This window comes from Ictalurus furcatus, chromosome 3, assembly GCF_023375685.1.
Source record: "Ictalurus furcatus strain D&B chromosome 3, Billie_1.0, whole genome shotgun sequence".
Taxonomy (NCBI): domain Eukaryota; kingdom Metazoa; phylum Chordata; class Actinopteri; order Siluriformes; family Ictaluridae; genus Ictalurus; species Ictalurus furcatus.
The window spans coordinates 36,624,358-36,649,414 of record NC_071257.1 but is presented as its reverse complement, the minus strand read 5'-3'; the positions used below and the strand labels follow the sequence as shown (position 1 = coordinate 36,649,414).

The 25,057-nt window shown below is 43.3% G+C and overlaps 1 protein-coding gene across 2 annotated transcripts in view; it reads left to right on the top strand.

Annotated features, from left to right (window-relative positions):
- The window catches only part of sh3gl2a (SH3 domain containing GRB2 like 2a, endophilin A1), a 31,556-nt gene extending 13,045 nt beyond the window's left edge, over positions 1 to 18,511 (top strand). Inside the window, exons 2-10 of one of the 2 annotated variants that reach the window (XM_053622231.1) lie at positions 1,919 to 2,092; positions 4,549 to 4,617; positions 4,730 to 4,802; positions 5,028 to 5,171; positions 6,289 to 6,422; positions 6,667 to 6,825; positions 6,925 to 7,028; positions 7,153 to 7,280; positions 16,902 to 18,510. In XM_053622231.1, coding sequence (XP_053478206.1) covers positions 4,609 to 4,617; positions 4,730 to 4,802; positions 5,028 to 5,171; positions 6,289 to 6,422; positions 6,667 to 6,825; positions 6,925 to 7,028; positions 7,153 to 7,280; positions 16,902 to 17,098 — 948 coding nt within the window. In that variant the 5' untranslated portion in view covers positions 1,919 to 2,092; positions 4,549 to 4,608 and the 3' untranslated portion in view covers positions 17,099 to 18,510. Of the gene's footprint in view, positions 1 to 1,918; positions 2,093 to 4,548; positions 4,618 to 4,729; positions 4,803 to 5,027; positions 5,172 to 6,288; positions 6,423 to 6,666; positions 6,826 to 6,924; positions 7,029 to 7,152; positions 7,281 to 16,901 lie in introns of both variants that reach the window. The other variant, XM_053622230.1, reaches the window with a different exon arrangement.
- Positions 18,512 to 25,057: the final 6,546 nt, after the last annotated feature.

Here is a 25,057-nt window from a genome sequence, read left to right as displayed (position 1 = left end):
TGTCCTCTGGCTTCGCTGAAACATACAGCTGTGTATCATCAGCATAACAGTGGAAGATAATTCCATGTTTATGAATAATTTGACCTAGAGGTAGCATATATAAAGTAAAGAGCAGTGGGCCTAAAACAGAACCCTGTGGAACACCAAATTTAACCTCGGTATGTGTGGAGAAGTCTCCATTTACATCTACGAACTGATAACGATCGGTCAGATAAGACCTGAGCCAGGAGAGGACCGTTCCCTTAATACCAACAACATTTTCTAGTCTATCAAGGAGAATAGTGTGATCTATAGTATCAAAAGCTGCACTAAGGTCGAGTAACACAAGCAGCGAGACACAACCCTGATCAGAGGTCAGTAGAAGGTCATTTACTACTTTAACTAACGCTGTCTCTGTGCTATGATGAGGTCTAAATCCTGACTGATATAAAGTGAGTGTGTGATTTTAGCCTGTGTGTTTGTGTTTGTGTGTGTGTGTGTGTGTGTGTGTGTGTGTGTGTGTGATTTGCACATATTGAACTAGCTATAAAAGTTAATAAAATTCTTTGCAATGAATTGGGTCTGTATGATAAAGACCCTGATATATTATCATAGCTGTGTGTGTGTTTGTTTTTGTTTGTTCACCAGCACTGGGAAGAAATTTTTGGGACACACACACACACACACACACACACACTGTAAAGACCTCGGAGGTTATTGAAACAAGAGGATTCTATATTTGGAGCACTAACACACTGCATAGGATAATCCCTGAGGGGTGTGTGTGTGTGTGTGTGTGTGTGTGTGTGTGTGTGTGTGTGTGTGAGAGAGTGTGAGTTTGTGAGAGTCCCCTTCCCCCCACTTACATTATTGGATCTTTCTCTCTCTCTCAGGATGATGTTTTATTCTGATGTTATTACACATTCAGCACCACAGTGAAAAGCTGTGTATAGATCTCGCTCTTACTCTCGCTCTTACTCTCGCTCTTACTCTCGCACGCGCGCTCTCTCTCTCTCTCTCTCTCTCTCTCTCTCTGTCTGGATGCTCTGACCTCGTTCTCTTCGTGTGCTCACGTTTCACATCATTAAGCTCCAGTCAGGACTTTAATTTGACTCTGATGTGTCTAATCCGCTGGTGTCCTTCACATCAGACGCCGTATCAGCCGCCACTCCACTCGCTGTCACTACTGAAGAAGAGCTGAATGTCTCTCAGGTTCCATCACTGCGTTCTCCTCAGATCACGTGGTTCTCCCGAGATGTTATGCTACAATATCTAATATATTACACATCATAACCCACACTGTAGTCTTCAGGTACCATGCAGTGGATCCTACAGAGACGTGCTGTGGTTCTGGACGTGCTTTAGATCTCTGCAAGCTTCCATGGAGACTCTGTAGTTCTGTAGTTACATGGACTCTCTAGGATATCTCTGGTTCCTCAAGGAACTCTTAACAGAGGAGTTGTTATGAATAGGGGAATCCACTTTTTTTGGTTTTTAAGAAGCATTGATGAAACGATTTTTTCCTAAGAATGGAGATAGAAAATTGTCAATAATATTGAGGTTCTCAAAATGTTCTGTTATTGTAGTTCTCCAGAGTTAGAATGGTTCTCCAGATCTAGGGCAGTTCAACAGAGATGCTCTGGTTCTTCAGTAGGTCATGTAGTTCTCCAGAGATGCTGTAGTTGTCCAAGGGTTCTGCAGTTCAGGTTTACTGTGGCTCAGCAGATATTCTCTGGTTCTGTACAGACATTATGGCTTGAAATGATGTGCAGTCTTCTGGCAGTTGAGGATCTCGGGGTTCTTCAGAGATGCTGTGGATCTTTTAGATTCAATGCTGGTGAATACATCTGTACTTTATAAGTTTATCCAGCTGGATTAGCTCGAGCTGTCAGATGTTATCGTGTGTGCTGACACTTTTCCTTTTTCTGTTAAACCCAAGGATTCTCTCTGAGTTCTCATCACCTCCTGCAGCTGCAAGCAGCTCGTGATCAGATGTTGGTGTAACAGGACCGCATTAATAACATGGCCTCAAACTCCATGCAGTCGAGAGGCTCTCACAGTGCTATAGCTGATATCTAGTGATCTAATTATTCACCTGTATTCCATGTAGCAGGTGAGTTTCCCAAACAACTCGTATCATTAATCAGGGTTGCTTATGTACGGATATCATCCGTTCTATAATCCGTTTTTTTTTTTTATTTTTTTTTTTTTACATCTTGTATCTTGCGATGGAAATTATTCTGTACATCACAGATCCACTTACACTTTGCCTTTGTTTGTGTTAATTTATTAGGTTTAATTCAGAGTATGTGCTATAAAATAAGAGCATAGACTTGTTTAAACTTGCCCAATCTGGCAACCCGATCATTAACTGTCCTGTCCTCTGCTACCCCCCCGAACTGAGCATGGGGCAGCATGATTCCTCCCCCAGTGGGCCTCATTATTATTATTATTATTATTATTATTATTATTATTATTAGATGTAGTAGTAGTAGCAGCGCTTGTTTGTTGCAGTTCTCATGTTTGACCACTAGGTGCAGTAATAACCGTGTGGAGCTGAATGGGGCAGTGCGCTGCCGCACCACCATTACACAACATCTATAAACTCAGTCACTCAAAAGAGGTCATTATTATTATTGTGGTGTAATTTAAAATGTCTGGAGTTTTTACACGTTTTAAACCATGAGAGAATCAGTGACGTCATATTCGAGATAAAAAAAAGAAGCTAATAAAAGGAAACAGATTCTCTCATTTACCGTTTTTAACAGTTATAACCTTACTGATGATGATGGTGGTGGTGGTGGTGGTGGTGGTGATGATGATAGTGATGTTGGTGATGGTGATGGTCGTGGTGATAATGGTGGTGGTCGTGGTGGTGGTGATTGTGGTGGTGGTGATGAGGATGATGTGAGTGTGAGAGATGGTGGACTTGTGATTTTTCTTGCTGGCTGAATTTTCTGGGTTTTGTGTTGCACTCGTCCTCCACAACACGTTTCTCATAAACAACACATTCATCATCCTCATCCTCCTGCTGCTTAAACACTGATTTATGGAGGAGTTTCTCAGTCCTGTGCTATCTCTCTCTCTCTCTCTCACACACACACACACACACACACACACACACACACACACACACTCTTTGCTGAGGCTCATTCATCACCACGTCTCATCTGATGCTCGTTGTTTCCCGCTGATTGTTTTTAATGAACAGATGTGGAGACACATGTTCAGTGTGTGAGATGTTCTTCCTTAGTTACGCACTGGCACTACGATGCTAATGTTGAGGAGTTAATATAAAAGGAGTGAAGGTGTTCCACCACAGCGCTGCTGAACTCTGGATTGTGATTGGTCAGAAGGTGGATGTAGAGCTGTAACGCAGCTGTTCATGCAGTTGAATGTCCGAGCTTGTTCGCTGGAAAGTGATGTTATGACCGGGCTTGCTAATGCTAACTCTAATTGAAGTCCTGTAGGTTCTGGGGGTGGAGCTTGTATATGTGGGTGGGAACAGGGGCGGGCTCAAGGAGTAAAAAAACCGAAACAATCATTCTTATTGTCTTATCGTCATTCACCTGTTTAACACCCGGCGATACAATATAATACAATACACACTGTGTGTGTGTGTGTGTGTGTGTGTGTGTGTGTGTGTGTGTGTGTGTACATAATCTGTACATACACTACCATCTGGTTAAACCCCCAGCATATATCTCACACACACACACACACACACACACACACACACACGGTTATGTAAGAGGCTCCTGTAGTGATGCAGCAGATTCCTGTGTGTGGTTTTAATATCTGCTCTCGGCTCGGTACAAACAGTAAAATGTTCACAATGCAGCGTTCAATTACAGTTACCAACTATTATTATTATTATTATTATTATTATTATTATTATTATTATATGGAGGAAGGTTGCCCTGTGTATAGTGGGGTGTGTGTGTGTGTGTGTGTGTGTGTGTGTGTGTGTGTGTGTGAAATAAAATTTAAAAAAACATTAGAGACGGAGCACTTTAACCTTCTGATCATCACTGTTTTCAGCAAAGTCAGTGAAACACACACACACACACACACACACACACACACACACAGAGTCCTGTCATGAATCATAATCTCATCCCCCAAACACACACATACACGCGCGCACACACACATACAGTGCTGTCACGAATCATAATCCCCCCCGCCCACACACACATGCAGTTTAAAACAGCACACTGAGCCTCCTGGATTAGAGATTAATAATCCCTGTGTGTGTGTGTGTGTGTGTGTGTGTGTGTGTGTGTGTGTGTGTGTGTGTGTGTGTAATAGCCCTGCTGCTGATGAACATGTCCTCGCTCTTCTCTACACTGCACTTAATCACTGCAGGTTTTATATATAGAGGTCATTCTACACACACACACACACACACACACACACACACACACATACATACACACACACACACACAGCTGTGGTGTTTGTGTAAATGATAGGGTTGGAAGAGCACAGCACATCATTACTGTCACTGAGTTAAAGTGTGTGTGTGTGTGTGTGTGTGTGTGTGTGTGTGTGTGTTCTCTCCTGCAGAGGGTGAGTGAGAAAGTGGGCGGAGCTGAAGGAACCAAACTCGACAATGACTTCACAGAAATGGAGAAGGTGAGTTTATTTATCTATCTGTTTGTTTGTTTGTTTGTTTGTTTGTTTGTTTAGAAGTGTTCTTACACAATTTTCTTTGTTTTTATTGTATTTTTGTGTGTTTTGTCTGTAGAAGGTGGACGTTACGAGCCGAGCCGTGCTGGACATCATGACCAAAACTACAGAATACCTACAGCCCAATCCGGGTACACACACACACACTCACTCACACACTCACACACTCACACACACACACACACACACACACACACACACACACACACACTCACTCACTCACTCACACAATGTACTAAACATCATTTATGGTGTGTTCTGATTGGCTGAGGGCTGTAGGTAGAGTAACACATACAGGTGTGTGTGTGTGTGTGTGTGTGTGTGTGTGTGTGTGTGTGTGTGTGTGTGTGTATTAGCGACCCGTGCTAAGATGAGTATGATGAGCTCCATGTCGAAGATCCGTGGAGGTGATAAGGGGCCGGGATACACGCAGACGGAGACGGTGCTGGGCGAGGCCATGCAGAAGTTCGGCCGCGAGCTCGGGGACGAGTCCAGCTTCGGTAATTAACACCCCGTACACTACAGCTCTGGTAAATACATTATCGTTTCTATAGTAACGGCTCGTCCACAGGGACTTGTGTGGAGGAAAGTAATCCACTTCGGGACGATGCACTTACTGTAACATACTGAAATAATACACTTCCCCTCCGCGTCCTGCCGCCTCACACCACCCCAGCGGGGGTTATTAACCTATAACAGGACGCTCCAACAAGGTCGAGGTCAAGTTTATTAAAACGTTGTTGCAGGACACCAAACCCAGTAAGCCGGTTTAAATAAATAATCAATAATGCTATAAAAATCAAATAAATATTCATATAATCTCTTTATCTGCTTGACATCTCCATCGATCTCTCACTCTGTATCTAAATCTGTTCCTGCCTTCTCATCGCTTTCCTTATACGGTCACAGCTTCCTGCATTAACCCACTCTGCATGCTGATTGGTTCTAAACACTCCTGAATAGAAATGCCCACGCGAATGTGTGCGCATGGAGTTAACACAGACGTTAACGTTATTTTATTGGTTCCTCAGTCAGAAGGAAAAGGGTGATGAAGTCGAGCGCTGTTCTCTGTGCTGAGTCAGTGATGAGTGTGGAGGCCATTTTGTTCAGTTAAACCCAGTGATTGTGATCATTACACCTCGCACTGTTCATGCAGGAACGTATCGGTGACGTGCCAGACTCCTGTTAGGTTTATTTCACCTCTCGCCATCTTCTCACTCGGACTTCATCATATCGCTTTCTTATTTTACAGTTTTAAACTCTCTCTTGCTTTTCAGTTACAGTGTCTTCTATTCGACAGCAAAGAAAAAATAAACACACGGTTTCCTTCTTCAGTCCGCATTTTCTACGCCTGGTTTAATCTGAAGGGAAGTGTGTGTGTTTAAGGGCAGTTCAGGGTGTAGATGTGCTGAAAATCCCCGTCCCTGGAGGTGTGAACTACACGCAGGTGATTTAAATAACCGGGATGTGGAGCTCAGAAGATCCTCAAACAGCCGCGGAACCCGACTCTGAACACCAGCAACTTTCCACACGGAACACTGACGCAGCTGTCGGGGTTAAAGTCACTGAGAATACTCACCATCAACGTGTGTGTGTGTGTGTGTGTGTGTGTGTCAGGTCTAGCTCTGATTGATGCTGGAGAAGCTATGAGAGAGCTGGGTGAGGTGAAGGATGCTTTGGACATGGAGGTGAAGCAGAACTTCATCGATCCGATGCAGGTGCTGCATGATAAAGACCTGAAGGAGATCCAGGTACACAAAATGATATTCAATTATTTTATTAAATTAGGGATTCATAATGAATGAATTAGTTTATTCTCATTATTTAAAAAAATGTTTTTATTAGACTGTGAGTTTTGTTCCATCATTTTAACTCTGTGTCACACTGCCCCCTGGTGGGAGCTTGGGTTTAGTGCAAGTGCTGGTTAAAGTGTGTGTGTGTGTGTGTGTGTGTGTGTGTGTGTGTGTGTGTGTGTGTGTGCGTGTGTGTGTGCAGCACCATCTGAAGAAGGTGGAGGGTCGGCGTCTGGACTTCGACTATAAGAAGAAGCGTCAGGGGAAGGTGACTGAAGATGAAATCAAGCAGGCGCTGGAGAAATTCTACGACTCGAAGGACATCGCTGAGCAGAGCATGTACAACCTGCTGGAGAGCGACGTGAGGACCGCGTGTGTGTGTAAAAGAGTGTGGGTTTTTGTACAGCTTGTTGTTTGAAAATTTAGAGCTGTGTGTGTGTGTGTGTGTGTGCGCGCGCAGGTGGAGCAGGTGAGTCAGTTGGCTGCTCTGGTGCAGGCTCAGGTGAATTATCACAGACAGGCGGCGGAAATCCTGCAGCAGCTCTCCAGCAAGATTGATGACAGGTGTGTGTGTGTGTGTGTGTGTGTGTGTGTGTGCGTGTGCGTGTGCACGTTTTAATGTAAAAGAAGAAGAAGAATCATAACGTTGTCATCATTACGTGAATAATTAAAGTGAGGTGTTTTACAGAATTCGAGAAGCTTCCAGTAAGCCGAGGAAAGAGTACACGCCCAAACCGCGCTCTTCACTCGACTTCTCCTCTACTGAGAGTCACAACGGGGGATTGGGACACAGCCTAGCCGGCTCACGCTCCCCGGGTCAGTTTAACACTTTATTTCATCTCTCTCTCGTCCTGCGTTCACACAAGCGAGCGATAAAGTGCGAGCTCGTCTCGACTCGTTCCTCGGTCGATCCTACAGCGTGTGCGTGGTACCACGTTCCTTCACTTCACTTCCCGTCCACGACTTCAGCTCCTACAGCGAAGTCAACGGTAGCGATGAGACGCTCGATACTTTCACAAGCCGTCTGGAGAACTCGAAGTGCTGACGTTTGGAACCCGTGTTTGGAGGAGTGGTTCAAACTCTGTGTCATGTGATTGCAAGGAAGCCAGGTTATAGAAACAGTTGAGTGGTAGCTGGTGGTTCGAGTTTGATTGACGCTGTTCATGAGACAGTCAGTTTCTGATGCCAAATCAGTCTCGCCCACAAACTCCCAGAATGTGAGCGCGAGAGAGAGAGAGAGAGAGAGAGAGAGAGAGAGAGAGAGAGACCGAGAGAGAGACCGAGAGAGAGACCGAGAGAGAGAGACAGAGAGAGAGAGACAGAGAGACCGAGAGAGAGACAGACCGAGACAGAGAGAGAGACAGACCGAGACAGAAAAAGACAGAGACAGAGAGAGAGACAGAAAAAGAGAGAGACAGAGAGAGAGACAGAGACAGAGAGAGCGAGAGAGAGAGACGGAGAGAGAGACAGACCGAGACAGGAAAAGAGCGAGACAGAGAGACAGAGACAGAGAGACAGAGACAGAGAGACAGAGACAGAGAGACAGAGACAGAGAGAGAGAGAGACCGAGAGAGAGACTGACCGAGACAGAAAAAGACAGAGACAGAGCGAGAGACAGAGAGAGCGAGAGACAGAGAGAGCGAGAGACAGAGAGAGCGAGAGACAGAGAGAGCGAGAGACAGACAGAGAGAGAGAGAGAGACAGACAGACAGACAGACGGAGACAGAGCGTTTGTAAACTGACTTGATATTCTTGTAATAGTAAAGCTCTAAGGCAAGTCTCATCAGTCTTACCCATAATGCTCCGGTGTGGCTGCAGGCTTTCGTTCCACCTCTCATCCACTTGTTCAGTCGGTTCACTTTAGTCTCCCATCACTATCATGTCTGCCTCCGGTGTGTCTGGAACGAAAGCCTGCAGCTACACGGCTCTTTGAGGATAAGATTGAAGACCGCTGCTCTACGGTGTGAAATTATTTCCATCTAGAATCCACGACTACTGTGAGAGAGAGATACGTTGTGCGATCAGCAACTTTCCTCACACGCGTCGTTGTCAACGAGTCGCCGTTTTGAGATGGGGCGTTACTGACGGAGGTGTAACCGCTCATACTGGGTCACTTTAAACGCGGCGTGTGTGAAACCCAGCGAATAACACACTGTTCTGGTGTAGCTGTGGTATTCGCAGGCCATTTTAAACAACGTGACTTATGAAAAACGTTGGTAATGCATGTACGCTTACTGTAACGCTACGTGGCGATGAATCAAAGCCGAAGACGCTCTGTAGCGTATTTACACTGCGCTCTCACTTCGAAACCACGAGTGTTCAGTGATGGATTAAAGGGGTATTTCAGCCAAGCATGAAAACTCCGTCATCGATTACTCCTCCTCGTGTCGTTCCAAACCCGTAAGACTTTCCTTCATCTTCCGAACACAGACGAAGACGTCTTTAACGAAACCTGGGGGATTTCCGTCTCTCCGTTTACAGTCCAGTAACCAAAACTTTCAAACGCCAAAAAGTTCATAAAGGCATCGTAGAAGTAATCCACGTGACTCCAGGGGTTTAATCCTAATTTTATGACCTACTGGGAAACCAGATCAGCTGTATATCCAAACCTTTACCTTGTGTTGTGGCCAAAAACGTATCAGCAGGAACAGGGAAGTAAGGAAAGATCCCAGTACAGCACAACAATCCGTTTCTTAAATATAAACGATGATTCAGTCTCTGTTCTGTGTTTGTACCTGAGCTTCCAGTTGCATAATCACATTCATGGTCATTGAGATATTTAGGCCGATCTTTCCCCGTCCCGTGTTATTCATACCTTACTGCACAGAATGACAGTACATTTAAATACATTTAATATCGGCTAAAATGCAAGCCTTATCTTATAACCCCTTATTCAGCTACAGAAATCTTTGGAGCCCTCGTTCAAAACAGAAATATCATATTTACTGTCGCCATGTGTGACATCACATGACACGATTTTAATACACTTTATTATAATTCTTAACATTTATTATTGCAAATGTATGTAGTGTTTTAATATGAATGGCCAGAAGGGGTCGCTAGTCAATCATACACTGTAATAAATTGTGTACGGTAGTATGTTGTACACTGTAGTAAATCCTATAATTCCATTTTATTCATATAGCACTTTTAACAATGGACACACAGCAGCTTTACAGAAATATATAAATTCCGGATGTAAATTTTAAATGTAGGAATTTATCCCTAACGAGCAGCGATGGTGGCAAAGAAAAACTCCCTGAGTTCCTCATGGACTTAAACACTGAGACTGTGTCTGAGTCCCGAACACTAATAGGAAGACTGTTCCATAACTGTGGGGCTCTATAAGAGAAAGCTCTCCCCCCTGCTGTAGCCTTCACTATTCCAGGTACCAACAAATAGCCTGCACCGTTTGATCTCAGTAGGCGTGGCGGATCATAAAAGACCAAAAGTTCTCTCAGGTACTGTGGTGCGAGACCATTCAGTGCTTTATAGGTTAATAATAGTATTTTATACTCAATGCGAGATTTCACTGGGAGCCAATGCAGTGTTGATAAGATCGGGGTGATGTGGGCGTATCTTCTGGTTCTAGTTAGGACTCTAGCAGCTGCATTCTGGACTAACTGGAGTTTGTTTATGCTCCTACTAGAACATCCAGACAGTAAGACATTACAGTAATCTAGTCTAGAGGTGATGAAAGCATGAACTAATATTTCTGCATCGTGTAGTGACAATATATTTCTTATCTTAGAAATATTTCTGAGATGAAAGAAGACTATCCTAGTAATATTATCTACATGAGCGTCAGATGATAGACTGGAGTCAATAATCACTCCAAGGTCTTTCATCCAACGTCTAATGTCCTTTACACATTCCTCAACTTTACTAAGCTGCTGTCTGTCCTCTGGCTTCGCTGAAACATACAGCTGTGTGTCATCAGCATAACAGTGGAAGATAATTCCATGTTTACGAATAATTTGAAGTCTCCATTTACATCTACGAACTGAAACATAGGAACAACATTCATGAAATGTAAGTACGAGCATAGCTGCTGTGTTCAACCTTTTCTAAGATCTTGGGGGTGAAGGGGAGATTTGATATCGGTCTATAGCTGGACAGTAGAGAGGGGTCGAGGTCAGGGTTTTTAATCAGGGGTTTAATAACTGCTAGTTTAAGTGATTTAGGTACACAGCCAGTGCTAAAGGAAGAACTGACTATTTTAAGCAGAGATTCGAAAGCTTTTGGTAGTATCTGTAGTAAATCATACTCTGTGGGTTACATCAAGTCTCTCGGAATAAAAAACACTGGACTGGCCACGCCCACAAGTGACAACAGAAGCGGTTGCGTTACGGCAGAAACAAACTACACGTTACTCACTAGTGTGAACACACATCACCTGTCTCTCTTAACAATCATCCTGTTCTCTCTAACTTTTTATTTCTCTTTCTCTCTCTCTCTCTCTGTCCCTCTCTCTCTCTCTCTCTCTCTCTCTCTCTCTCTCTCTCTCACTCTCTCTCTCTGTCCCTCTCTCTCTCCCTCTCTCTCTCTCCCTCTCTCTCTCTCTCTCTCTCTCTCTCTCTCTCTCTCTCTCTCACTCTCTCTCTCTGTCCCTCTCTCTCTCTCTGTCTCTCTCTCTCTCTCTGTCCCTCTCACTCTCTCTCCCTCTCTCTCTCTCTCTCTCTCTGCGCATGCGCGGTAGTGGAGCGAGTGTGGCGTGTTGAGCGTGTGAGAGCGGTTGGCGTTTCGCCAGCTTTTTTCGGCATTTGATGCAATTTTTTTCCGTGTAAACATCTCGGATCAATTATTTGTGTGTGTGTGTGTGTGTGTGTGTGTGTGTGAACGAGTGTGAAAGCGAGTAAGTGTGTGTGTGTGTGTGCGTGTCGCGGTGGAGGAGCATGGCGGCTCCAAACACGCGGCTGTGTGAGAGTTTGACTCGCCGGCACGGTGTGAGGGTGGCGTGCAGGGCGAGTGTGGAGGAGTGTGTGTTAGCGGTAGGAGAAGTGGTGGGACATGAGAACATTGTCTCTGCCTCCCGCATGAATAGTGCAGTTGTAGTCTTTGTGAATGACGTTGATAGAGCAAACAAGCTTGTCCAGAAAGGAATTGTACTTAATAATGAGCTTACGATGGTCTCTTCCCTAAGTTCCCCATCCAAAAAGGTTATACTGTCTAATGTCCCTCCCTTCATCTCCGATGAGATCATATCCAAAGAACTGTCTAGATACGGGCGGTTGGTCTCCCCCATAAAGAAAATCCCCCTTGGCTGTAAGTCCCCACTAGTTAAGCACTTGGTGTCTTTTAGAAGAATGGTTTTTATGATTCTGAAAGATGGTGTAGAGGAATTGAACCTAGTGTTTAAATTCAGTGTAGAAGGCTATGGCTACAGCATTTTTGTATCTACAGACACGGACATAAAATGTTTTAAATGTGGCAAAATAGGACATCTTGTCCAGGCCTGTCCTGAGAGACAGAGTGACCCTGGTGTTTCTGAGCGACCGGGGCAGGAAGTAGCTGGGCCTTCTGGAGCCGTTCCCCCTGCGGCTGCAGCTCAGCCCGCTGCTGAAGGCCCCGGAGTTGCTACTGCACCGGAGCCTAGTGAGCGCGAACCTCAATCTCAGCCTGTAGCCCAGGAACCCACGAAGGATATACCAACCCCAGAGAAGCCCTGCTTGACTGAAGTGGCTCCAGAGAAGTCCTGCTTGCCTGAAGTAGAGAATCCTTGTTTGACCGATAAAGACGCAGTGGATTCTGGTGCAGAGCTGGAGATACCTGCGCTGGCAGAGGCAGGTACAGGGGTGCAGAGCAGTCGCTCAGAAGCACCAGACACTATGCCGGGGGATGGGGGAGACGTGGAGATGGAGGACGAACCCATGTTTAAAGTACCGAACAAGCGGAAAAAACGAGGTAAGGGACAAGGGAGCAAACAGGCCAAAAGAGACACTAAAGTAGACGAAAAAGAAACAGACAGTGATGATTACATGTCAGATTCTGTTTTTAACTTTGGCTCTCAGGAAGAAAAGCGAGAAGTTGTATACCGTGCTGAGAACATTAAGGAGTTCTTACGGAATACTAAATGGCAAAAGAACGTTGTAGTAGAAAAGCACTTCCCAGATCTGAAGCAGTTTATCCATGATGTCAAACATTTTAGAAGAGAAGGAGCTTTTATTGACACTGAGATCTATCGTCTGAAGAAATTAATTACTAAAGTCAGCAAAGAAACTTCTGATGATGACCAGTAGAGTGTTTGGTGTGTTTTGTATTAAAATGGGTTTCATCATCTGCTTGTTTTATCTACACCTTGTTCTTATGACTGGGATTCGTATTGCAAGTGTAAACGTTAACGGGGCAAGAGAACACGAAAAGCGTGTAAAACTATATGAGTTACTAAAGCAGAAGCGTATTGATGTAGCGATGTTGCAAGAAACACATAGTAATGTTAACAATGCTACTAGCTGGATGAAGGAGTGGGGTGGGCTGGCAATTTTAAGTCACAATACATCAATTAGTGGTGGGGTTGCCCTACTGTTTGCTCGCAATTTTACTCCCAGTTCTTATACAGTAGTTGAGGTTTTAAATGGGAGGCTTTTAAAAGTAAGAGCTATCTATGAGAATGAGAGCTTTGTTTTTATTTGTGTGTACGCTCCCACCAGTGCAGTGGAGAGAATGGTTTTGTTAAATAAACTAGACAATGTCATTGCTGACTGCAACACTGCCGATATTTTAATTCTGGGTGGGGATTTTAACTGCACAACAGATAACTTGGACAGGAACCACACAGAACCTCATGTAGCCTCCCGTAAGCGCCTGTGGGAGATGATGGAGGCTCACGAACTGATTGATATTTGGAGAAATTTAAATAGAAACCAGAGGCAGTACACGTGGGCCCACTCCATAGACAACACACTCTCCCTGGCACGACTAGATCGCTTTTATGGTTTTAAACATCAGCTGACACTTTTTACTAAATGTTTTATTGTTCCAGTAGGCCTCTCTGATCACAATATGGTGCAGTGTATTGTCAGTAAAGAAAATGTAAAACCAAAAAGTGCTTATTGGCATTTTAATACTGCACTTTTAGAGGATACTAATTTTAGAGAATCCTTTATTTATTTCTGGAATGTTTTTAAATGTGAAAAGATGGCTTTTAGTTCTATACAACAGTGGTGGGATGTGGCCAAAGCTCAAATTAAAGCATTTTGTCAACAGTACACTCTTAATGTCACAAGAGACATTGTCAGATCTCTGAAAGCTCTGGAGACTGGAATAGTGGAACTCCAGTGTTTGGAGACCACAGGAGATCGAGGGCAGATTGAAGCCCTCAAAAGTAAAAAATCTATAATGAATGACCTGTTGGGCATCACAGCACAGGGGGCGCTGGTCCGCTCACGCTTTAAAAGCATGAATGAGATGGATGCTCAATCTAAGTTCTTTTTTGGTCTAGAGCAGAAGAATGGACAGAAAAGATTCATACATGCTGTGCGAACAGAATCAGGAGATCTTCTGTCAGATCCCGCTGAAATTCTCAAGCAGACAGTTAGCTTCTACTCGAAGCTGTACAGCAGTGAGCAGTCAGGGGCACAGACAGTGGAAGAGAGCTTCCTAAAAGACCTGCCAAAACTCCCAGAGCATGTGGCCAGCGATCTGGACATAGAGCTAACTCTAGCAGAGCTCTATGAAGCTCTCCAAGGGATGGAGAATGGAAGGGCGCCAGGCATAGACGGTCTCCCTGTAGAGTTCTACAAAGCCTTCTGGACAGTTATAGGGCAGGATGTGCTAGAAGTGTTGCTAGGCAGTGTGAAGGGAGGTGAACTCCCATTGAGCTGCAGGAGAGCCGTCCTGACCCTCCTGCCCAAAAAGGGAGACCTGACGCATTTGAAGAACTGGCGCCCGGTCTCACTGTTGTGCACTGACTACAAACTGCTCTCAAAAGCGCTAGCTTCAAGACTGACTAAGGTAATGGAGCACATCACTCACCTTGACCAGACGTACTGTGTGCCCGGCAGGTCTATATTTGATAATATACATTTAATTCGTGACATTTTGGACGTCTCCAGGCTATTGGGATTAAAGACTGGCCTTATTTTTCTAGATCAGGAAAAGGCTTTTGACCGGGTTGAACATGAATACATGTGGAAGGTGCTGGAAACCTTTGGTTTCAACCCAGGTTTCATAGCCATGATCAAGACGTTGTACAGTGAAATTGAGAGTGTACTGAAGGTTAATGGTGGTTTGTGTGCCCCTTTTAGAGTTTGCAGAGGTATTAGACAAGGCTGTTCTCTGTCAGGTATGCTGTATACCCTAGCGTTTGAACCTCTTTTATGTAAACTGAGAGATCAACTTTCTGGTTTTAAGATATCTCAATCCAGCGCTTCTCTGTGTCTCTCAGCATATGCAGATGACTTAGTCATAATGCTGGGAACACAAACTGATGTGAATATTTTAATTGATGTTTTAAAAGATTTTGAGATTTTATCATCTGCCAAGGTCAACTGGGCCAAAAGTGAAGCCATTTTAGTTGGAGAGTGGGGTGGTGGGCAGCCCACATTACCAGCTGGTTTGGTGTGGAAAAAGGGTGGTTTTAAGTACTTGGGTGTTTATCTAGGCAGCACTGAGTTTGTAAATAAGAATTGGGAAGGTGTCTTTGAGAAGGTGAAGGGCAGGTTGAGCAGGTGGAAGTGGTTGGTCCCAAAAATGTCTTACAGGGGACGCACGCTGGTCATCAACAACCTGGCAGCATCAACCCTGTGGCACAAGCTGGCATGTGTGGATCCGCCACCAAATCTGCTCTCGAACATCCAGGCCCTGCTAGTGGACTTCTTCTGGGACAAACTACACTGGATCCCTCAAAGTGTCATTCACCTGCCCAAGGAGGAGGGGGGGCAGGGGCTGGTCCACATAGCCAGCAGAACTGCAACCTTCCGACTCCAGTTTATCCAGAGACTCCTCACTGGACCTGAGAGATTGGTATGGAGAGCAGCAGCTTATAGGCTTTTACACACAGGAGGAGGACTGGGATTAGACAGAACTTTGTTTTTAATGGACACAAAAACGTTAGACCTTGTTGGATTACCAGTTTTTTATCGTGGGCTTTTTAAAATATGGACTTTTTTTAAAAAACAAATCAAGGGGTGCAGAACACCATACTGGCTGCTGGAGGAACCCCTGGTGAATGGTGGGAGATTAGATATCTCTGGTGTGACCACCCCATCATTATCCAGAGTTCTGGTCTCATCGGGGATTGTGACACTCCGGCAGCTGGTGAACATCACAGGAACGGACCTGTCACGGGCTGAGGACTTAACAGCGCGCCTAGGACTACGGTCCCTGCGTGTTGTGAACAAGCTCCTACATTGCTGGAGGTCCACCCTAACGTCAGAGGAGCGTGCTCAGCTAATGGACAATGAAACAAGCAAGACTAGACCTACAGAGGAGGAACCTTTTCCCCAGCTGGGCATCGCTCCAGATCTAGATGGGTATGGTGGCCCCCTCCTGGAGTTCAACAGTGACATGAACATTGAGACAGTGACTGGCAAGCTCCTTTACAAAGCCTGCGTGAAAGTTTTAAATAAGAAAAAACTGAATGGGAGAGTGGACACCCCATGGCGAGCTGTACTGGGTTTTAATGATGATGTTAAACCAGAGTGGAGGGCACTTTACAAACCACCCTTAACTAAAAAATTTGCTGACCTCCAATGGAGGATTTTACATGGAATTGTTTCTGTGAATTCTTTTATCTCCGTTTTAAACCCTGAGGTCACACAGGAATGTCCATTCTGTTCACAGAGAGAGACTGTTTTTCATGCTTTTATACATTGCTCCAGGTTGCAGCCATTGTTTGTGTTTTTAAAAAACAACCTGAGGTCATTTTATGTGGATTTTACTTTTCAGATTTTTATCTTGGGTTTTAAATACGTCAGAAAGAACAGGTTTAAGTGTCAGCTGATCAATTTTATCTTTGGTCAGGCAAAAATGTCGATATACCTAAGCAGGAAAAACAAAGTGGCACAGAACACAGACTGCGATGCCAGAAAAATTCTCTCTAGACTGATCAAATCACGGATTCTGATCGATTTTAACTTTTACAATAGTATGGGAGACTTGGAGATGTTCAAGGCGGTGTGGTGCTGCGAGGAGGCTCTGTGTTCTGTAGTGGAGGGAGAACTTTGTTTTACACCAGCATTAGGCTGATAATGTTCTTAACGACTAGCCTTTTGTTGTGCTGATTTATTTTATTTACCTAATTTATTACCTATATATTTATGGTTTTTTAATGCTCTCTAAATATTTATTAATTTTATATTGAGTCACATTTGACTTTAATGTGTATAATGTGACCTTTTGTTAAAAATAAAAGATTGTAAAGTCAAGTCTCTCTCTCTCTCTCTCCCTCTCTCTCTCTCTCCCTCTCTCTCTCTCTCTCTCTCTCTCTCTCTCTAGCTCCTCTGGATCAGCCGTGTTGTCGCGCTCTGTATGATTTCGATCCGGAGAACGAGGGCGAGCTGGGCTTTAAGGAAGGTGACATCATCACGCTGACCAATAAGATTGATGAGAACTGGTATGAAGGGGTGATAAACGGCCAATCAGGTTTCTTCCCTGTCAATTACGTCGATGTGTTGGTGTCTTTGCCGCATTAAATCCACCCTGAACCCTCGATTCCTGTCCTGCACTTCTCCTGGAAAGAGAGAAAACTCAATGCAGTAATAATTAAAGCAGAAAAGGAAAATATTCATCTTTCTGTATTCCCCCATTTCTCTCTTCTCTCTCGTGTTCTGTACGTTTCTGAAATTTCTCTCCTTTATTTTCTGCTCTGTTTCATCTTTGTGTATTTTTCTCCGATTCGGTCTCTTTCTTCGCTTTTCCTTCTCTCTGTTTCTCTCTTTCCTCCTTCTTTCTCTCTGTCGTGTTTGTGCATGATGTAAGAAGCGTTTGCACTTTTGAGGAAGTTTTATGATTTCCAGTTTTATTTTGTGTGATTGTGTAAAAAAAAGAAAAAAGAAAAAAAGAACAAGTATTTTGTTGTTGGTGAAATGTCCGTCGCCTCCGTGCAGAGAAACGGCGAGGTGAAAACAGCTCATGTTTAGTTTCTTCCCTTTGAGCTTCGCTGACCTTTTATTAGGAAAATAAAATTCTAATTTCATTATGGCAAATGGATTATTATATATTTGTCAACTATAATAATAAATTATTTTAATACATCTATAATTTAATACATAAATACTTAGTAAAATGTGAATCCATTAAAGTGATGAAGGATTATTATTATTATTATTATTATTATTATTATTATTATTATTATTTTCTGTTTGTGCATGCGGAGTTTCACTCGAACGCATTTCACACGGCTGTAACTTTGCTTTATTTAATTATAATGATAAATTTAATCACAGTATTAAGGGAAAAGAATGTGAAATTTAAACTGTGAAAAAAATGCAATATTAATAAACGCACAAATCCGTGTGAACGTTAACGTTTCCTGCTGTTTCTGTGTGAAGTCAAACTTGAGATTGTTCTTGAATAATAACCAAACTGTAATTAATCCCCATAACCTGAGAGAAAAACAGTACAAAAGAAATTAAAAAAATATATATAACCAAGCAGTGTGTATTATTTAGATCAGAATATACTCTTACACTTTTTTATTTTATTTTAGATTAAACAGTATAATTGTGTGTCCTGTTGGATAATTCCCTAATCCAAACGTTTTTGGTGTTTACAGAAATAATCTCATTTAAGTGTCCATCTGGCAACCTTTACATTACTCCAAGTCTAAATATCGATGTTTTATTTATTTGTTTGGGTTTTTAAAGCATCTGGCAACACGCACCACAATGAAACCCAAAGAAGGTGTGCTTCTGAGATTGATAGAAAAAGTTCAAACAAGTAATAACTGTAACAGGAAGTTGTTCTAAACGTCTGAAACACCACTTCTGTATTATCCTGATTGTTAAAAGGTACACATTTGTTCGTTAAAATGATATTAAAAATACGAGACACAAATAAAATAATCGATCACTGCTTGCTTCTTGTGTTAAATCTTTTCCATCTTCACTGAGCGTACTGATTTAATAACGAGTTTCTCTCTGCATCTTTATAAACTCTTAATAAAGTGCTGTGGAGTACGGTGAGTAATAAATGACTAATATTTAATATTTAACACTATTAACAGTTATTAAGTTTGGGAATGAAGGGAAGTGTAATGTACACAGGACAGAGATTTGGGAAGGACCAATGGAAAGACACTGAAGGTCATGTGAAGGTTTTCCTGAGCATGAGGAAGAGTGGTGGTTTGTAGCTTATGGATTCTCCACCCACGGAAGGTAACGACTCCGGTCATTCTAGCTGCTCGTGTAGCCGGTCTCAGACTGAGAACCAACCCATAAACAGAAAACCGGTTCTTCTGTTCCGTGCAACTTCGTTCAGAAAAATCCCTTTATTTACCAATATGCAAAATATCTTTTTCCACCTTCATTTTGTTACCACTTTTTGTCGTTTGTTTGCAGAATTTCAATGTTATTTCATTAATACAAAAATCCATACTATCACAAATAAAGTACATAGTTACAATCTCTATGTCCAAAACATCAATTAAAACCATCCGGAGCCCAATCCATGTACTACATCGATGAATTCACCTTCAGTCCATTCACTCAGATTGTGTCTCCATTTAGTTTGCAATTACCTAACAGAAAGCATTACTATTAAATATAGCATTTCTAGGTCCTCATATGTAGTGCAAATAAAATGAAATACAATAAACTAACTACTGACTCTGTCAGTTTGGTACAGATGCATGAGCTGAAGACTTTAAAAGTGCGTATAATGTTCAAAAACATCCGTTGAACAGTAACCAATAAAATCAAATATTCCTTTAAAACAATCTATTATGCCAGGAGGAAGAGTATTGAACCCAAAATGAAGTGTGCTGGAGCCAAAAACTAAAACACGTAAAGTGTGTCATAAGGAGTCCTTGTATTTTCACAAAGAGGCAATAACTGACCATTATGGTTCATATTAAATTATCCTTCTCTCAGAGAGAACGTTCCCAAAATAAAAACACAAACAAAATGACATAAAATGTGACCTTACGTTTTGTGTGCGTCACACTCGAACTGAACCATCTCAAGCATCTCTCCATCTCCTGGTTCTGATGTTTGACCTGGCTGCTGGACTGTGGAAGGTAACTTAAGGATAGACTGATGTTGATGTTAATTCCTGAACAAATATTACAGAACTTGTGAAAGGCATTGGACGGTAATGTTCTAGGGAATGGCTAGGGAGACCTGAGAGAAACTACCTTGGGGTGCTGAACTGAGCACAGACCTTACAAGCTTTAATGAATTTCTCAGAATTGGGATCAGCACCAGAATTTGTTTTCCACTAACCTCAAGGTTCAGTGAATTCCTGTGTGCAGAGCTGAGAGAGATGTGAAGCCACTGGAGCACATTCTGACTTTCTCAGGGGGACATTCAGGAGGACTTGGTTCCAAAATGGTCTGGTTAAAGGGAGCTTAAAAGACTTCAGAGAATCATTTCAGCACTCCTCATTTGTATTCTTTGCTCAGAGTCTATTCATGTGAAATTGAGTCGAGTCAGAAAGAATGCTCTGATGTGGCTTAAGACTCTTCAGTGACTTGACATACTCCAGATTTTGACAATCTGTGAATATAAGGAAAGCGTGTTCTCCATCCTTTAGCCAGTGGTTCCACTTCTCCAGTGCTGCTTTTATGGCCAACAGTTCTCACTTCCTGACAGCGTAGTTCTGTTCAGTGGGGTCAGTCGGTGCGTTAGATAGAGTTTAGCACGATGACCAGGACATTGGGATAACACAGCTCTGAAGCATCCACCTCCACCACAAGTGGGAGTGAGGAATCTGGAAAGTGGAGAATAGGTGCCTTTGTGAAAAGCTCCTTGAGTTTTCTGAATAATTGAGTGGCCTTTTCTGTCCATTTCAATTTCTTGGGTTTTCCCTTGAGGAGAGACATCATGAGGACGGCCAGGGAGCTGAATAAACAGCTTGAGTTGAGAGAGTTGTTACGATATGCAAGCTCGGTCTGCAGTATTTCTTTCAGACCTTGCAGGAGGGATTAACGTCCGGGTCAGCAACCAGGGTTGTGGTACTGTGGTACCTGTCGATTCAAGAGATCTGTTTGGTGTGAGAACCAAAAATTGTCCGAATGAAGCAAGGGCTGAACAAAGATCTTGCACCTGTGCTGGATCCATGGTTTCCAGTGAAGCCAAAAAAGGTACAATCCAAAGACTGTAAATAATAAACACTCCAAGGTCATGCACAAAACGCACACAAGTTCTATATTCAGAGGGTAATCAGGACAGACACAGGATAACCAGAACCAGGGGATAAATCAACGAATCAGGAAAACCACGGACGCCACGATCCAGCTGGAGGGGCTTCAACAGAGTAGCCTCGCTAGCCGGCAAGCTAAGGGGAGGTGGACTGGCTGTTTACATCAACAAATTGTGGTGTCAAGATGCTGTGGTGGTTTCTACTTATTGCTCTCTGCATGTAGAGCTAATGACTGTAAAATGCTGACCCTTCTACATGCTGCGAGAGCTGAGGGCATTCGTTATAACGGCTGTCTATGTTCCACCGAGCGCTAATGGGAAGGAGGCAATGTCAGAGCTCTACAATAACATCAGCGAGCAGCAGATGAACCATCCTGACAATTTCTTCATTGTTGCTGTTGACTTTAACCAGGCAAGACTTAAATCTGTTCTGCCTAAATTCTACGAGGATGTGAATATTGCAACAAGGGGGAAACATCCACTCGACTTGGTGTACATAAATATTAAAGACTCATATAAAGCACTTATTCCACATATTGGTAACTCTGACCACCTGGTCGTTATTCTCACTCCAGCATACAGACCCAGGGTGAGGCAGGCCAAGCCAGCGGTCAGAGAAATGAAAATGTGGCCACAAGAATCTACTTCAGCACTGCAAGACTGTTTTGAAACCGCACAGTGGGAAATTTTTAGAGAGGCAGCAACACATGGCAGCGTTATTGATCTACAGGAATATACAGAGTCCGTCATGGGCTGTATTAATAACTGCACAGATGATGTGATAGTGGTCAAAACCATCAAGAGGCATGCCAATCAGAAACCGTGGCTAACTGGTTACGTCTGTTCACTGTTGAGAGGCCAAAATGCTGCTTTAAATCTGGAGATACTACAGTATACAGACTGGCAAGGACAAATCTGTCCCGGGGGATCAGGAAGGCGAAGAGGCGGCACGCACAAAAACTAAACAGCCACTTCACAAATGACACAGACTCCCATCGATTGTGGCAGGGATTTCAGACTATCACTGACTACAAGCCCCCCACCCCCACAGATATGCCACAAATACCCCTCTCTACTGGATGAACTAAATGACTTTTACACATGTTTTGAGGCCAACATCATTCAGGCACGGATGCTCCCATTACCACCAACTGAGCACTCAACAACTGTCAACAACTGCAGCAAAAAAGGCCCTTGTCAGCGTCAACCCACGTAAAGCTGCAGGGCCGGACATCATCCCTGGACGTGTTTTAAAGGATTGTGCACAGCAACTGAAGGTTTTTGCAGACATTTTTAATATCTCGCTCAGTCAGGCAGTAATGCCTACCTGCCTCAAAAATGCCACTATTATTCCTGTCCAAATCCAGCCTGCCTAAATGACTTCTGTCCTGTGGCCCTCACACCTATTATAATTAAATGCTTTGAGAACCTGGTCATGCAGCACATTAATACCTGTCTCCCTGCTAACCTGGATCCCTTACAGTTTACTTATAGAACTAACCGATCCACAGAGGATGCTATCTCCACTACACTCCACTTCACGCTGTCATGCTTAGAAAGGAAGAACACCTACACCTGGATCCTCTTCACTGACTTCAGCTCTGCTTTTTATATGATCATTCCACAACAGCTGGTGGAAAAGCCGAGGTTGTTGGAGCAGCGGCAGACGGTAAAGGTGGACAGCCAAAGATCAAGAACCATCACAGTGGGTATGGGCTCACCCCAAGGTTGCGTCCTGAGCCCCCTGCTGTTCAGCCTACTCCCTCACGACTGCGTTGCCAGAGTCAGCTCCAACCACATTATTAAGATCGCTGATGACACAAGGGTGGTGGGTCTTTTCAAAGACAATGACGAGTCCGCATACAGGTGGTGGAGGTGGAGAAGCTTACAGCATGGGACAAAATTCACAATCTCAACCTCAACGTTGGAAAAATCAAAAGAGAGGGCTGGCAAGCACCACCACTCACCGCTGATCATCAATGGTGCTACCGTGGAGAGGAGCAGCAACATCAGATTCCTGATGAGAATCTGGGATGGGAGTCGGATGACTTGACCTCCACCACTAACACCATAGCAGTCGTCAAACAAGCCCAGCAAGGACTCCACCCCCTCCAGAGACTTAGGAAAGCAGGCCTCTCCACTTATCTCCTCACCACCTTCTATAAAGGAACCATCGAAAACATCCTGACCTACAGCCTCACTTCCTGGTTTGGGAGCTGCAAGGCCCACAAGCTGTCAGGATGGTGAACAGATTGTGTTAACCAACCGCACCCCCCCGCCTCCGCACCACCCCCCTCCACCCACACAGACCTACATACACACACGCTTCACCCCCAACCTCCCCCCTCTCCCAAACTGATACAGCACGTTGACAGCATGTGTTGTCCATTAATCGTAGGGTTGGCGGTTCGATTCCTGGCCCACATGTCTCCACATGTCTCCACATGACTCCACATGACTCCACATGCCGAAGTGTCCTTGGGCAAGGCACTGAAACTCGAGTTGCTCCCGACAGAACGCTAGCACCTTGCATGGCAGCTCTGCTACCATTGGTGTGTGTGTGTGTGTGTGTGTGTGTGTGTGTGTGTGTGTGTGTACACTTCTGCTGTATAGTATATACTCCACAAACAGGAAGTCCTTCGAAAAACAGGACATATACCTGAATAACTACTAATATGAATGTGAAAAGTGCAAAATATCAATAATTACTGAATTACAAAATATTAAACAGTATAGTAACAGTTCACACACACGCACACACACACACACACACACACACACACACACACACACACACACTGTAATAAAGAACCAGACATTTATTATTAATATGTACCTTCCCTTAGTAAGGTGTGTGTGATTCATGCATCAGCCAGCAGGTGGCGGTAACACACCACACGCTTATACTGTACATGCAGATCATTAATTTTCAATAACAGCAGCTCTGTTTATTAAATGAATGTGACAATCTAGATTGAGGTGTAACTGTACAGTCAGAGTGTCCTTATTAACTACATGACACAGTAAGGTTATTTATCTACTCCTGTAATAACTGTTTAATAACACTTCATACATGAATCAGTCATCACACTGAAAGAAGCTATTGTAAGAGAAGGAACTGTTGCTCTGGAACACACTGCCAAACACACACACACACACACAAGCATGCCCATGCACACACAGTTTGGAATGAAAATATGTAATTGAGCTCCATCACTCATCAGCGCTGGAATGGATCTGAGAGAGGAGATTAGCGCTAATGTCATGTTCCTAACTTAAGCAAATTTTTAGTCGTCTTTAAATGTTTTACAACACCGACGTTTCATTTACATTTACCATACTGAAATAAATCAATCTTATCATGACCTCAGCGATGACCTCACTTCCTGATGGAGATATACAGTGTGTTTATTCCTGAACATTAACGCTTCATGCTAATTATTATTTTTATTTTTAGTACAAGTCTGTGTACACTGCGAGGGATGTGATCAGTGTGTATGAGTAGATTTCTCTGTCATGGGAGATGAATGTTTGATCAATGAGGGTGTGTGTGTGTGTGCAACTGCTCAGCTTTCAGCTGTCAATCATGTCCTGATCCCGCCCAGGTGCTAAAATACCAACTGTACACACTGTCAGTGAGCCATGTCCCACACACCCCAGACACACACAGACCAACCACACCCAGTTACACACACACACACTATAACCACACCCAGTTCAAAGACATACATTGTCTCTTTCTTTTTCTTTCTAACAAACTGCAGGACCCACATCAGAGTCATGTACATGTATGTATGTATGTATGTGTGTGTGTGTGTGTATGTGTATGTGTATATATATATATATATATATATATATATATATATATATATATATATATACATATATACACACACATACGCACGCAGTGGGGTAAATAAGAATTGGACGCGTCAACATTTTTTCAGTAAATATATTTCCAATGAGGTTATTCACGTGAAATTTTCACCAGAAATCAGAATTAACTCAAGAAATCCAGAAATATAAAGAATTCACAACATTAAAGTCCATAAATAAAGTTCTGTATAATAAAGTGGAATGAGACGGGAAACAAGTATTGAACATGCTAAGAAAAAACAGTTCTCCAAGGCAAGGAACCAGATGAAATCCATAAGTAGTTAGAAAGTAATTACGCCCCCTATCTGTGCACATTAATATTAGCTGGGTTAGTAAATTGATGGTCTATAAAAAGGCTTTTTGTTACCAAGGTGTCACACAAGAAACATCTCATGATGGGTGAAAGCAAAGAGCTCT